Source organism: Acanthopagrus latus, chromosome 14, assembly GCF_904848185.1.
Source record: "Acanthopagrus latus isolate v.2019 chromosome 14, fAcaLat1.1, whole genome shotgun sequence".
In the NCBI taxonomy this organism is placed as follows: domain Eukaryota; kingdom Metazoa; phylum Chordata; class Actinopteri; order Spariformes; family Sparidae; genus Acanthopagrus; species Acanthopagrus latus.
In genome coordinates, this window is record NC_051052.1 from 12,652,142 (window position 1) to 12,665,479 (window position 13,338).

The 13,338-nt window shown below is 41.5% G+C and overlaps 2 protein-coding genes across 3 annotated transcripts; both read right to left on the reverse strand.

The window, feature by feature from the left end:
• Positions 1-411: 411 nt before the first annotated feature.
• napepld (N-acyl phosphatidylethanolamine phospholipase D) lies at positions 412-9,480 on the reverse strand. 2 transcript variants are annotated; one of them, XM_037120987.1, is made up of 10 exons: positions 9,226-9,480; positions 6,063-6,138; positions 5,185-5,298; positions 4,927-5,067; positions 3,790-4,014; positions 3,442-3,545; positions 3,119-3,284; positions 2,775-2,923; positions 2,476-2,590; positions 412-1,980 (listed from the first exon to the last, which is right to left on the reverse strand). In XM_037120987.1, the coding sequence occupies exons 1-10, from the start codon at positions 9,360-9,362 to the stop codon at positions 1,849-1,851; spliced, it is 1,359 nt and encodes a 452-aa protein (XP_036976882.1). In that variant the 5' UTR covers positions 9,363-9,480; the 3' UTR covers positions 412-1,848. The 2 variants fall into 2 exon arrangements, with proteins under 2 accessions (XP_036976882.1, XP_036976883.1); XM_037120988.1 differs by lacking the exon at positions 9,226-9,480 and adding an exon at positions 7,921-8,205.
• Positions 9,481-10,020: 540 nt separating this feature from the next.
• yeats4 (YEATS domain containing 4) lies at positions 10,021-12,142 on the reverse strand. Its single transcript, XM_037120990.1, has 7 exons — positions 11,896-12,142; positions 11,603-11,722; positions 11,451-11,517; positions 11,253-11,347; positions 11,067-11,156; positions 10,808-10,895; positions 10,021-10,687 (listed from the first exon to the last, which is right to left on the reverse strand). The coding sequence occupies exons 1-7, from the start codon at positions 11,944-11,946 to the stop codon at positions 10,518-10,520; spliced, it is 681 nt and encodes a 226-aa protein (XP_036976885.1). The 5' UTR covers positions 11,947-12,142; the 3' UTR covers positions 10,021-10,517.
• Between the last annotated feature and the right edge of the window lie 1,196 nt (positions 12,143-13,338).

Here is a 13,338-nt window from a genome sequence, read left to right on the forward strand (position 1 = left end):
AGGTAGCTACAATTATGTGCAGTGTGCAATCTGGCAATATACGCTGTATTTAACTAGCACCACTGTTTACTCACTCAGGCTATTATAACTCTTTATGCCTTATTTTCATTGTTGGCAAATCCCCACTGAATCTTTTTTTTGAACAACCACTGGGGGGCGCCAACGTGAGAAACTTTAAAACGAGGGGACACATAGTTGCTTCACAGTTGTTGCTTTAAAGTGTAATGTTCACCACAGAGGTATTAAAGGTTCTGAGCAGTATTTTTCCCACTTACCAGTATTTACAGGACAACTTAACGTAAGCAAAAGTATATTTAAATAATGTTTAAGTAGGTTTGTAGAATTTCCATTAGACATTTTTGGTGAATAGACAACAACTAACTTGTTGCTGATGTCAACAAACAAACACACTTGAAATGTTGGTTATATTTAATGGGTAACTTAGTGACATGGATCAAGTGTAAACCACAGTTAGCACTGTTTGGCCTTGTTTCTATAACCTGGGTACTGAATTAACTCAACATTTTGCTGTTGACTGCTTGTACATTCTGGCTTTTCAAGATCCAGCATTACAAAAAGTCAAATCACTTGAACAGTTACTAAAATGATTCTACTGCTGCGTTCACAGGCAAACACGTATGATCACTCGAGTTTCTAGGTGTAAATGATCACACTGATGAGAGAGAGAGAGAGAGAGAGAGAGAGAGAGAGAGAGAGAGAGAGAATGACTTTGCGCTGTGGTTTCAGAGCATCAAAAGCAGATGAAGCAGGAACAAAGCACAACGTTTGCAGAGCATGAAGCCGAAGCCAGCTCAGCTTCTACCTGCATCTCACATCCATTCAGCTGCACATTCTATTAGCATACAGTGGCATTAATATCACAGGCAACAAAAATAGATTTCTTCTAACATTTGTGTTTTGGGTTGGCCAGAGTACATTCAGAAAAAACCTTTTGCTAGCACCAATCTTTAAAGATCCTACTCTAAATAACTCTAATAGCTTGTTTTGTTTTTTTCATGTTACAGCTCACAGGAAGTCCAGCTATGTGTCAACATACAGCTACGTCACACTGCAGTCTCAGGTCCAGCTTCATACTGAAGGTTTGTGGTTCAAACCCACATTGTTACCTACATTAGTATCTCCATTCATGAGCAACAGCTACTACTTAAGATTTACTGATGTTGACAAAAGTCTTCTGGTCACACGCTGGTCTCCTGACCAGGAGTTATATGGCAACTGATGACATAAGCGTGCAAATGTTGTTTTTGTTCTCATCCCAGACTGGAGGAAAAAGCCTCATCAACACTTAATGTTCTCTCCCCCGGGGCGCAGTAGTAGTGAACACACACCACACAAAAAATCTTTTGACATTCGTGTGTAACAAAATTCATGGAATCTAAATTAAACTGCAGAAAACCTGAGGAAAACTGCTACTTGTGCTCTTTTTCATATTTTGATGACCTAAATGTTATGTGTGACTTAAACTACATACTGTACCAACACTGGTAGTAAGAGCTGACATCTGTGTGGACATCAGATACCTTGTTCCTCATGAGCCTTGGGATGAGCAGGTTTTCAGCTTACAAGAATTACACACATCTAATCTGGTTTTTGTTTTTTTTTTATCGTGGAGTCGCAGCTCCTGTAGGTAGTAAAGACCACTGTGATGGTGGCAGGGAAAACATTCAGTATGTAAACAGTACTGAGGAACATGTGACTGTTTGTAGTCTGCATAGTCTGCACTTCAAGCTTAGATCACTGAAGTCCATCGATACATGACAAATTAAAATGTTCAGCGTTTTGTTACAGACACCAGTCTTCAGCAGCCACACAACACTCCGGAGACGATCAGTCAAAGACGTCTCCCTGCTGTGAAGCTATAAGGCGAGACTCCCCATGATGTAAGGTAAAGAAGGATTCTGGCTTCAGTCCTTTCTGTTCCAGGGCCGCTCTGAGCCGAGCCGGTGGCTCCAGGTAGTACTGGATGGAGGAGAGACAAAAGAAAATAAGTGAGTATTAAAGACTTTCCTTCAGCGTCATCATACTTTGGTTTTCATTTTAGCTCAGTTTTTGTCAGGTTGTGTCCAAACTTTTTAACCGTGGCAGTGAGCCAGAGGCTGCACTAAACTGTGTTAACTGCAGAAACACTCAAACAATAACACCTTTGTTATGTCGTGTTACCAGAACGTAACAGAGTGTCGGACCACTTCTCACCTCTGTAGCACTGGCAGCAGTAGCACACACAGTGCATTTAGCATCATGGATGCAGAACTTACAATACGTTAACATCCACCACTTATCGTACTTTATAAACCTTATGAGCTGTCATGTATGACTAGAAGTATTAAGTATCATAAATTCAATATGATGTGTTCTTCTCATAAGCAGATCTCCGAAAATGTCAGAATTGTATTTAGACTACATATAAAGCTTTAGTTAGTGCACATCTAACTGACTGGATTCGTTCAACCGTACCTCATAGGCGAGAGCAAAGGTTCCCCAGTGAATGGCTACAGACTGTTTGGCCTGGACGTCCTGGTGAATCTGAACAGCCTCCTCTGGGTCGACATGTTGCCCCTGCATCATATCCCTGACAAACAAAAGAGTATTCCAGTATGATTACATGGTTGAATTTGTAACAATGGCAGAATATGAGAAACATCTCAATATAATGTCCAGTATAATAATTCTATGATAGACGTGGAATGGATTAAGTTGTGCAGGTGTACCTAATACAGTGGACACTGACTGTGTGTGTGTGCTATGTACAGAACCTGGGGTTGTAAGCTCCGATGGGGATTGCTGCGAGGTCAAATGGTCCGTAGCGTCGGCCGATCTCCTGGAAGGAAGAGCAGTAGCCGGTATCACCAGCGAAGAAGAATCGGTGGTCCGGACCCAAAACACACCAGCTGCCCCACAGAGACTGAGAGAGAGAAAGTGAAAGATAAAGAGAAATATTTATTATGTGATGAATATGCTTCCGCCTCAAAATAAAAACTGTGTGACAATCATTTCTTTACAACTTGAATACTGAAAAAAATGACAGACACTGAACGTTCAGCTGTTGTTTAGGGTTTAATCTAATCAGTCATTTGTAATTATAGTGATGAATTCTTACCTTGTTATCGTCCAGTGCGGTGCGTTTGCTCCAGTGCTGAGCGGGCGTGCAGACAAATGTGACGTCATCGTGACCCGGCACACAGTTCTCCTCCCACCAGTCCAGCTCCATCACGTTCTCGCAGCCCATCTTCGTCAGCCAGTCCATCAGACCCAGAGGCACGAACCTGTGAAACATGCATCTGGACTTACTTAACATTAAGGAACGAGACCTTTTTTCCAGATTCTAGCATGTTCTAATAATGCACATGAACTATGATTGTACATCGGTTAAGACTGCGGATCAATAAACATTATTTTTGACTACAGATAATCCTCATGTACCAGCGTAGCTCCCCTCCAAAGCGTTGGTTGAGGCTGGCCACTGATCCAGCATCCAGATGGTCATAATGAGAATGACTGATGACAACAGCATCGATCCTTGGCAGCTGTTGGCAAGATATATTAAAAAGGGACTATGTGAAACAGTTGAGCCAAATCAAATTTGTATTCTTTTCAAAACACTATTTGAAGCCAGTAAGGTGGCAGGGTCCGCCAAACAGTATGAAAAAAAGAAAGTAGTTCAGTTTGTTTAGCCAAAAAATCTTTTAAGGAAGCAGCCACAGACACAAGACCTGGGTCACACACTGCGCTGGAGGCCTCTGCTTTATTAAAAACAAAAAAGTATCAAACCTGTTCCACAGTGCAGGGGGGCCCTCGGTATCTTTTGGGCCCAAGGAACTGGAACATCGAGGCCCTCTGGCTGAAAATTGGGTCTGTCAGAATATTCAGCCCGTCCATTTCAACCAGAACCGTGGCGTGGCCCAGCCAGGTGACTCTCAGTCCTGGACCTGATTCAGAGAGGTCTGGGCTCTGGACGAAGTACGGTTCCATCACTGGGAGCTCACTGTCCAGGAGCTGTGGGGAGGGACAGAAGGATGAAGCAGACAAAAAAGAGGAGAGCGTGAGAACACGACCACATACTGATTGTGAGGCAAAGAATGTTTCAGTCCTGTGACTTTGTCTGATCGTACAAAATGAACCATAATCCCCTGCAACCCTAATAACAGAGTCCCTGCTCTACTTTACAAATGCTACTGCGCCAAATACAGGAGTAAACATGTTTTTATTGCTACTTGCAGGATGTATTCGCTCTCTCTTTTTTTTAAGGCAACATCACAAGGGTAGAAAGCTGAAATGAGATCTTGTTGAAAAAAAGGCCTAGTCTTGTACGCCTGTCATTTACAGGGCTTCATCCTAACACACAAGACACTTAACACTCACACAGGGACCTTTCTGTCATTAAACTTTTCAGTATACCCCATCTACAGGTTTAGGGTTCGACACACAACAGAAAAACACTGTCCGACCCGTGCAGTTAAAGGGTTAAACATTATTCCACTGCTGTGTGAAAGCAGCCTTTGAAGCCTGTTAAGCTTTTACTGAGCTCAGCAAGGTTTCCACTAGGAGCTATACTGTATACAGTGTAATGTGTGGGATGGTAGAGTCGACACTGACAATGATCCTACTGACGTTAGAGACAAATACTGTATATAAGCTCTAATACCATCACTGTTAGGATAAAGCTTGAACAAATGTGATACAATTTGCTCTGCAATAACTACAACACTGATTGTGCAACAGCTTTTAAAGCAGTGTGTGTACATGAGATGAGGGTGGAGCTGTCCTCCTTATCACCCACTGTTTCAAAACATAAATACATTAATGTTTTCAGATGACAAACCTGACATTAACTATTCAGCTAATCCCTCTTTGCTGATAAACAAAATGGAAAAAAATCCAAAAAATGTGAGTCTTACTATTACCCACCTCTTTGTTACTTGGTATATTGCTGTGATTTTTGTCCCACAACAGGAACCTGAGCAGGGTGGTGTAGGAAGGGAACCGCCATGTGGGCCAAGGGTTGGTCCAGCGGCCGTGTTTGTCTTGACAGGATTTCGTCACATCCTCCTATAATCAACACAGGTGAATGCATTTTAGCCTATAAAGAAAGCTGTCGGATTAAATCACAGCAGTTTAGGTAGAGAGCTTCAGAGGTGGCGTGTTGATGGGAAGTGAAGCTTTTACCTCCAGCCGGTAGTCCAGCCGGAAGCTCTTGCGGGAGGAGCGAGATGAGCTGCTCTTCCTCGCCGTCTGATGATCCACCTCTCCACCCTCCGCGCCTCTCAGCACTCCAACATCCTGGAGTACAGACACAGCGATGGAGTCAGTTAGCATTTGAAACAGGATGGGATATTTGCACCATTAGCACACACAGCCAACCATCATTAAGACATCAATTTGTGCCATTAGACTGAAGCTGGTGCTGAAAGTGAAAGACGAGTTTGAAATCAATTCATCACCCATTAAAAAGAGAACACCGTTGATTCAACACTGCTCTCCCATTACAAAGATATCTTCTTTTCATGCTATGCATTCCTACATTACCCACAACGCAACTTGCCTGGAGACCGTTCTTTAGCGGCTAATGTGGCTTTGAGCATCTAGCCTCAAGCAGAGATACTGAACGGGCAGCAGATGTCTGACAAGCTCATTTTGTTCTCACTCAAAACCCTCAGATCAGATCTTTCTTTCATTTTCAAACCTGTTGTCTTCTTGCTCGAGGCAATTTCCTGCTCCAAAGCCACAGACAGCTTTACACAGCTCGACCCGTAAACAGACTTTGATGAGTAACCTTAACACAACGCCCCTTTGAGCTACATCATGAGCCAGGAAACTCAACAGCAGACAGTGTCAATAAACCTCTTTCACAGCAGACATTTTGACATGTCACGGCAGGAAAAACGACAGTGTAATCAATAAAACTGATAACAGTAGTCCATGGAGAATAGCATTAACCGCTACTTTTGCATGCTGGTTCCATGGAATGGCTTGCTGAGGCACCGTTGTTAATGTTATCAACTACAGATTACATCTAGTTTTGAGTTGATGAGTAGGCTGCTTACCTCTACCAGGCCTTTGCTTTCCTCCAGCGCTGCTCTGCCTGAAGCTGACGGCTTCTCCATGGGCTCACCACCACACCTAGTGCATACACAACACACTTTTAACTCAAACAGCATGGAAACAAAGTGTTTAGCAGTCAGAGTAGTTTGGCCCTTTAAAACTGCTCCTCTTCAGGCCACAGCTCGGTTCCTTTCACAGACCATTACACTTCTGCGGCGACAACAGGGCACATTAAACAGCTGACAGTTAAACCAGTTTGCATATGAGTCAGAATGTCGACAATCAGGCACAAAGTGAGATCAGCTTCACACCGTATTCAAATGGTGCCATCATCACGGGCACCGTTTCAGCCCTACAGCAGATCTAACTAGACTGACTTCTACTGTGTCTCACTTCTACAATTGGACTTGATATCTTAAAATCTTGCTGGCAGGAAAAGACTGTCACACCAAATACCCAGTGAGTGTGACACACAAAAGTGAACAAAGGCCGCTTTTTTTTTTTTGATTCTCTTGTGTAACGGTGATTGTGAAACGACCGTAAAGAAAAGTAATAAATGTACTCCAAGCTTAGAGAAGGGCCATATAATTCATATCGACTATGATAGTGTGTGCTAAGTTATGTTTGCAAACGGCACCTTTAAACTTGTGTTGCTACTTCACAAAAGTCTTTATGCAACTGCTCTGGCTTCCCTCTTGAACAGTATCCACCTCAAAACAGGGTGGTGCAATATCTAACTGTGAGTCGAGTCTGATTTTATCTGACCCGACCCACCACATTCTTCCGTGTGAGCCCTCCTGAAATTAAGGTACTGAGGAAAAGCAGTATTTCATGTTTTTGCTTTTGGGTAAAAGAATTAAACACCTACCTTTACTCGACACATGAACCGATGGTGGCACCTGCATAGTCCAAAACAAGCAAGCCTAATCACAGCCCTTCCTTATCAGGTTATTATCTATAGCGATCACACTGCAGCACACACCCTCTCTAACTACCATCCTACTCATGAATGATTACGGCATGCACTTATACTTCATAAGAATAGTGCACTTGGAGATGGTCTTCACTGTTATCTTCTGTCCCATATTGACTGAAGACTATAATGTGGTCCTCTGTGGGTGGTGGGGGGGGGGGACTCCATACATTAAAGCTATGGCGTGCTGATGATGCACTCAGCCTCATGAATGGACTTTAAAAAAAAAACTGCACACTACACACAGACACTGGGACAACAATGGAGCTCTGTGGACCACTCTGTGGACCAGCCAGCCTGCCGGCCTGACTGTGGTGATATAAACAAACACGACCTCAAGTGCAGGGTTTCTTCTTTCTCCCTGCTCAAGTCAGACAGGGCTGTGTAAAAAGTTCCTTCGAGAAACAACAAGCAGGATTTCACAGGAAATCACATGCATCCGAACCAAATCCCACCCCTCAAGTGGGTAAACAGATTAATGAGGATGTTGCTGTTATTATCAGGAATTAGCCCCCCCCCCGTAATGCTACCAAACCATTTCATACACAGACTCATGACACGTTTAAGTCCCAAACTATTTCCTGTTTAAAACGTGTGAACAGGCACTGACACGGAGATGAAAGACAGCAGCAACACATGCTGAAGTATTGTTAACCCATTTCCCAGGTACCGTTAAGCTAACTTATAGCATCTTTAACATGAAATAGCCCGGCCAAAGGTGTCCCTTGGTATGGGTGGGACAGTAGTGATAGGTTAGCATGAAACAGATTAAAATACCACAGGGTGGAGAAAGGCCACCATACACTCACTGTCGAGCATCACAAGCGTCGTTACAAACCAGAAAAAACAACAACACCGCAGCTGTCGCTATTTTTAGCACAACTTACCTGGGAACTTGAACTCAACAGAACACCAACGGCTGCTCTCTCAGCGAGCAGACATATTTGTTGCATTAACGTTGTTTGGCCTGACACGGTGTTAATGCGAGCTGGGCAGCATGATCATTTAACAGCTATGCGGTTCCCTGAGCACTTCCGATACCGTCTGCACAACTGTGCCGCATCTTGCGAGGAGCGACTGGAAGCCGACGGACAGCGAAATATGCCGCCGGAGAGGTGTCGTTTGAGAAGGTTGCGACACGGATCTGAACGCAGCAGCGGCAGGACGGTGAAGATCATTAGACGGCACCAGCTCGGTGAGTGTGTGTGTGTGTGTGACGTAGGTGCAAAAACCCTCCGACCACGTGACCGACCGACAAACTCTCGCCATGACCGCAGGCTGAAATTAAAAACTACAGTGCATTACTAAAAACACACTAAAATACATTCATTATATTTCATAGGCTAAAATAATATGATATAAATATATCAAATTGAATAATAAAATTATAAAAAAAAAAAAAAAAAAAAAAAAAATGTAATTATGTTTTACTTCTGTCAGTACATGTAGTTGACTAGTGCGTCTGTTACAGCCTTTTATACTTTGTTTTGATTTCGTAAAAGAGGTAATATTGTGCTAATATTCCGATTCATACTCTTATTTAGGGGTGCTAGTATCAGTTTTGAGGCATATAAATTCAAACTGGTTGCGTTTAATGGGGCAACATGCAAGAATGTCAGTCATAAACTTTCAAAAACTATATAATAATAATACTAAAATTATCAAGAGAATGTGAATAAATATTTGTTTTGACATCATGATGTCCATGTATAGTGCTCCCAGGCCCAACCACTAGCTGCACAGCTAACTGAGCCAACTAGGGCAGCCACAGTTAGCAGTTACTTTGGTGGTGTGCCATCCCTGTCGGTGCTGAGTATGAATTTGACAGCTGGCCAATTCTTACATATTGCTTCTTTAAATCAAGAGCAGAAGTGTTGAATAGGACCACTGTTGTTTCATCTACCTAAAAATGAATAATGATGCTCAAATATATCATTATATGAAATACTCAAGTGACATTATTATGATTATAGTTAAACTAACTCACTGCTTTAGACATTTTTTGTTTGTCAGCACTATGACAAAGAGGAAATACTGACTGTCTCACTTTTCTTTAAAAACAAAGGTGAATACTTTTAAGAGAAATGTGAGAAAATGTGTGATGTTACTGCTCAAACTCTAAACAAACACAGGTCCCACGAGGACTCTAACTATCGGTTTTGTGTACTTAAAGCATGCCAATGCAGACTTACCTTGAACGCGTCCCCCTGCTGTGAGACACCTGGAGGGATTTCAACCCGAGCAGACAGACCGCGCTGAGTCTCCTCGTGTGTTTATTAAACTTACACACTGGCAAAAACTGTACAGGCCTCCACAACAATGTCTCCATTCTAGCTGTCTGTATTCTATCATATTTGCTTGTGGGCTTCAGGAAAGAACAGCCAGAGGACGCGAAGTTTCATGTGTTCGGCTCTGCGGGGAAGTCGTTCAGAAAAAGTTGCGTGAACTTCCTGCCAGATGCCTTCAGGGACTTTCGGAAATCTTAAAATCCATATTTCGTATTTGAGTAACGGTATTATATCAACCGTTTTAAACACAAAATCATTTAGATTAAGATGATTTATTTTAATGTTTTATCATATGTATCTCTATATATATTGTTTAGTTTAAGAATCTGGTGACACTACTAGTTCTTGCAGGGAAAAATCAATTCTGATGTCACTACAATAGTCTCACTGTCAGTATAATGGGGTGGATACGAGCGAGTAACCCTTTTAAAGACAAGGATTGAGGGGCGGGTCAAACTTGCTCCATTTGACATTAAGGATCAGGGTGTAACCTGTTTCTTTCTGTACCTGGCAGATCATATGATGTTGAACAAAGAATGAAAACAAATGCTTTTACAGGCATCACAATGTGTGGTGTTATCCTTGTGACTCTACCATCATATTAAGTGGCTGCTGTACAAAACCTGTATTCCATCACATTTTGTGAAATCAACCCACATCAAATCTGAATGCTCACTTTAGAAGAAACACATCAAGTGATGATTCTCAGCACATTTACTTTATATAGAAACCCATGAAATCAGTTGAAAAAGAAAAAGAAAAAACAAGAAAGCAGATATTCACTATCAAAACTATTCTCACAAATGTAGATAATATATCATCAAGTAGGCATGAACACTATGAGGATGCTTCACTGACTCTACATCAAGATGAATAGACAAGCCTAGAAAAGTTTTATGCGTCTTTATCCCTCACAACAAGCAGATCTTTCAATGTGTGTAGAAAAACAAATAACATGTTTTGAGAACCAATGAAAAAATCCTGAAGTTCTCAATTAAATTTTCTTCCATTTTTGAAAATCATTCTTAAGTCTTCTCTAGGTGACGTATTATTGAGTGTTTATGTTTAACAGTAACAGAAAACAAATCTAAAAAAAAAAAAAAAAGTGTAATAAAAATAAGTCACAACAATGTCTTGTTTTTTTAATGAGTCATGAACACTAAATCACGTCCGCGTTGTGTGTGTTTGTCCATTTCTCAGTGCTCCTTGTGGTCTCCGTCCTCCTCCAGCTTCCTGATCTCTGCCTTCAGGTGGTTGATGTTTTCTCTGCTGGCTTTCAGTTTGTCTTTCAGCTCTGTGATCTCCTGGCTGGTTCTCCTTTTCGCTGCTTCCATTTTCTCCTTGGTCCTCTGCTCCAGCTCGCTGACTGCAGACACAGGATGCACAAAACACATCAGCACAATGACAGTGATTTAAACTAATGTGACAGAAAACACACTCGCGTCTTGTGTTTTGGTGTTTTGCCGTTTATTGTGTGTATACATACACTCTGTCTCATGCTTGTATGCTCCCAGGGTGAGTTGTCTTGATGTGGTCAGCAGCTGCTGCATCATGGCTGTGGGGTCCTGGAAGATCTGAAGATTAAGTAGAAAACAGTGAGTCTCACGCAACTCCTGATTCAAAACGCAAAAATAAATGTATATGGCATCTGTGTTTATTTTTTATAGCTGAAACGAGTGCAGTTTGAAAAACAAAGTTCTTCATGTGTCGAGGCGATATGTGTTCGTGCCTGAAAGCAGGCGTACCATTTCATCGTAGAACTCGGAGACAACCGTCTTCTTAGGGATGGCACTGGAGTCTGACTGGAACAGCTTCAACAGATGGTATAGAGTCACCTAAGACACACAAGCACACGTCAGCACGAGCATGTATAAATGAGGGTTAAGGTCTAAATGCATACCTACTAATACTGGCTATTATCAGGCTCTTACAGGTCTCTCGTTGGGGTCGATGAAGAAGATCTTGATGATGATCTCAAACTCTCCCCAGCCTGTTTCTGTGATCTCGTATGGAGGCTTTGTCACCACTGGAAGAAGGAGAAAGATTAAATGAGGTACACTGCAGAAAAGACAGACAAGGTTTCTATCAGCTTTTTCTGGTACATTTTCACTTTTTAAAGGTCTTCTCACCTCTCAGTGGGTTTCCATAGCTCTCATGTAGCTTGAATTGGATCTTCTTCACATAAGCGGACATATCCTGGAAGAACAGTGTAATACCTTTATAAAAAATAACATGAAGAAGAGTAAATTAAACACTAGTTTGCCAGTGACTTGCGACTGACCTCGTTCCTGTAAGGCTTCACATAGACGGACCACTGATGTGTGTGTCCGTCTTCTTCTCTCTTTTTCCCAAAGTAGCGGGCAACGTTCCCAAACACGATCGGCTTCACAATGGTTACCCCCTGCAGATCACAGACAGCAGATACAACATGAACGTGTTCCTGTTTTAACACCAAATACGAGATTAAAATAACAACATGGGAACAAATGAGCAATGGGACTTTCTCAATTAAGAAAGTAGTTAAAAGCCAACAGGGGTTAATGTTTTCAATAGCGTACAGCAACGTTGCGTTACCTTTACTCTCCCCCCGGAATCTGGACCAAATTCAGTCATCTTTTTGAACATAGTACGGTGGCAGGAGAGTGAAGTTGATCCCGTGGGACACTCTATAGGACACCTCTTGATCCACAGCGTGCGTCCACATTTAATAAACCTGCCATTTAAGCATTTAAAGTGAGCTTTATATAGCCGGCGAAGTCATTTCAAACGGACAGCCAAACAACCGCCGGAAGTGGCGAGTGTAACGTTAAAAATCGTACGGAGGGGACGAGCCACAGGGATTAAAAGGTTCCGGCTGTTTGTGGTAATACTTACAGACGAGTAGTGTTTAATTACTTACTTTTTCATTTTGTTTTGGGATTATTTAAAATACCCTTTTAAAAATACATTAATTAACATTATACCTTCCTGTTCGCAGTTTGTGCTTTCGTACAGTTACGTAGCATCGCACAGGACTTACTGTGATCAGAGTCAAAATCTTTTTATTGTCATTGCACAAGTGTACAATGAAATTCTAGCAGCATCCGAGTATTCACATGATATAAAAAAGAGTAACAGGTGGTGCTACTTCCACAATATCATTGGCATATTTATTCCCGTTTTATTATTCTCATATCTTAATTCGTTTATGCAACCTGGTTAAGTCTACTTGACTAAAACGCTGCAATAAAGGAATCGTTCGGATAATTATCTTATCTTTCCAATATGTTTTTTATAGGGTTTCCAGCTTTGTTTGCAAACACCAGTTGACCTACATTATGATCTATTTGTATTTTCCATAATCAAATCCCCCATAACACGTTAATGTATTGGCTGTGTCTCTAGATTACCAGTAATACATCAAGTTATCATTATTATGTCACACAATTAGATATGATTCTAGTGTCCTCTAACAGTAACATTATACATTTTTGGTCATTTAGCTATGGCCCGTTGAATAAACCTCACAATTTTGGAAAACATATCTTCAGAACCCTTTTCCCTCAGGTAGCCTACAGAATGTGTGGATCAAACAATGATCAGCTTCAAGTTATTGATATTGTTCATTTTGATCTGATGTCCCCCACAGGAATGAATTCCATGCATAGAAAGGAAAGCAACAAAACAAAACTGAGTTTAATTTATTTTATTTATAATGCTTTATAATAACCATTTGCTTAAGTTGGCTCCCATGTTCCTGTCCCCAGCAGGGAATGGCCAAATGACGAGACAAAACATAGCTTTAAGTACTACAGGTTAATAGGAAAGGCCTAGAAAACCATACATTTGACTCATTGATAATAAAACTACAATAATACTAATGAGTATAAAGGAGGGGATTTATTTAATGTTGACTTTTCAAATCATGCAATCCTAAAAAGTCCTGCTTTACACTGGTCAGGGCTACATGACTATGATCAATTACATTTACAGACAACATTTTAACTCTACATGACCAGTCAGCGGTAAAATTATGTT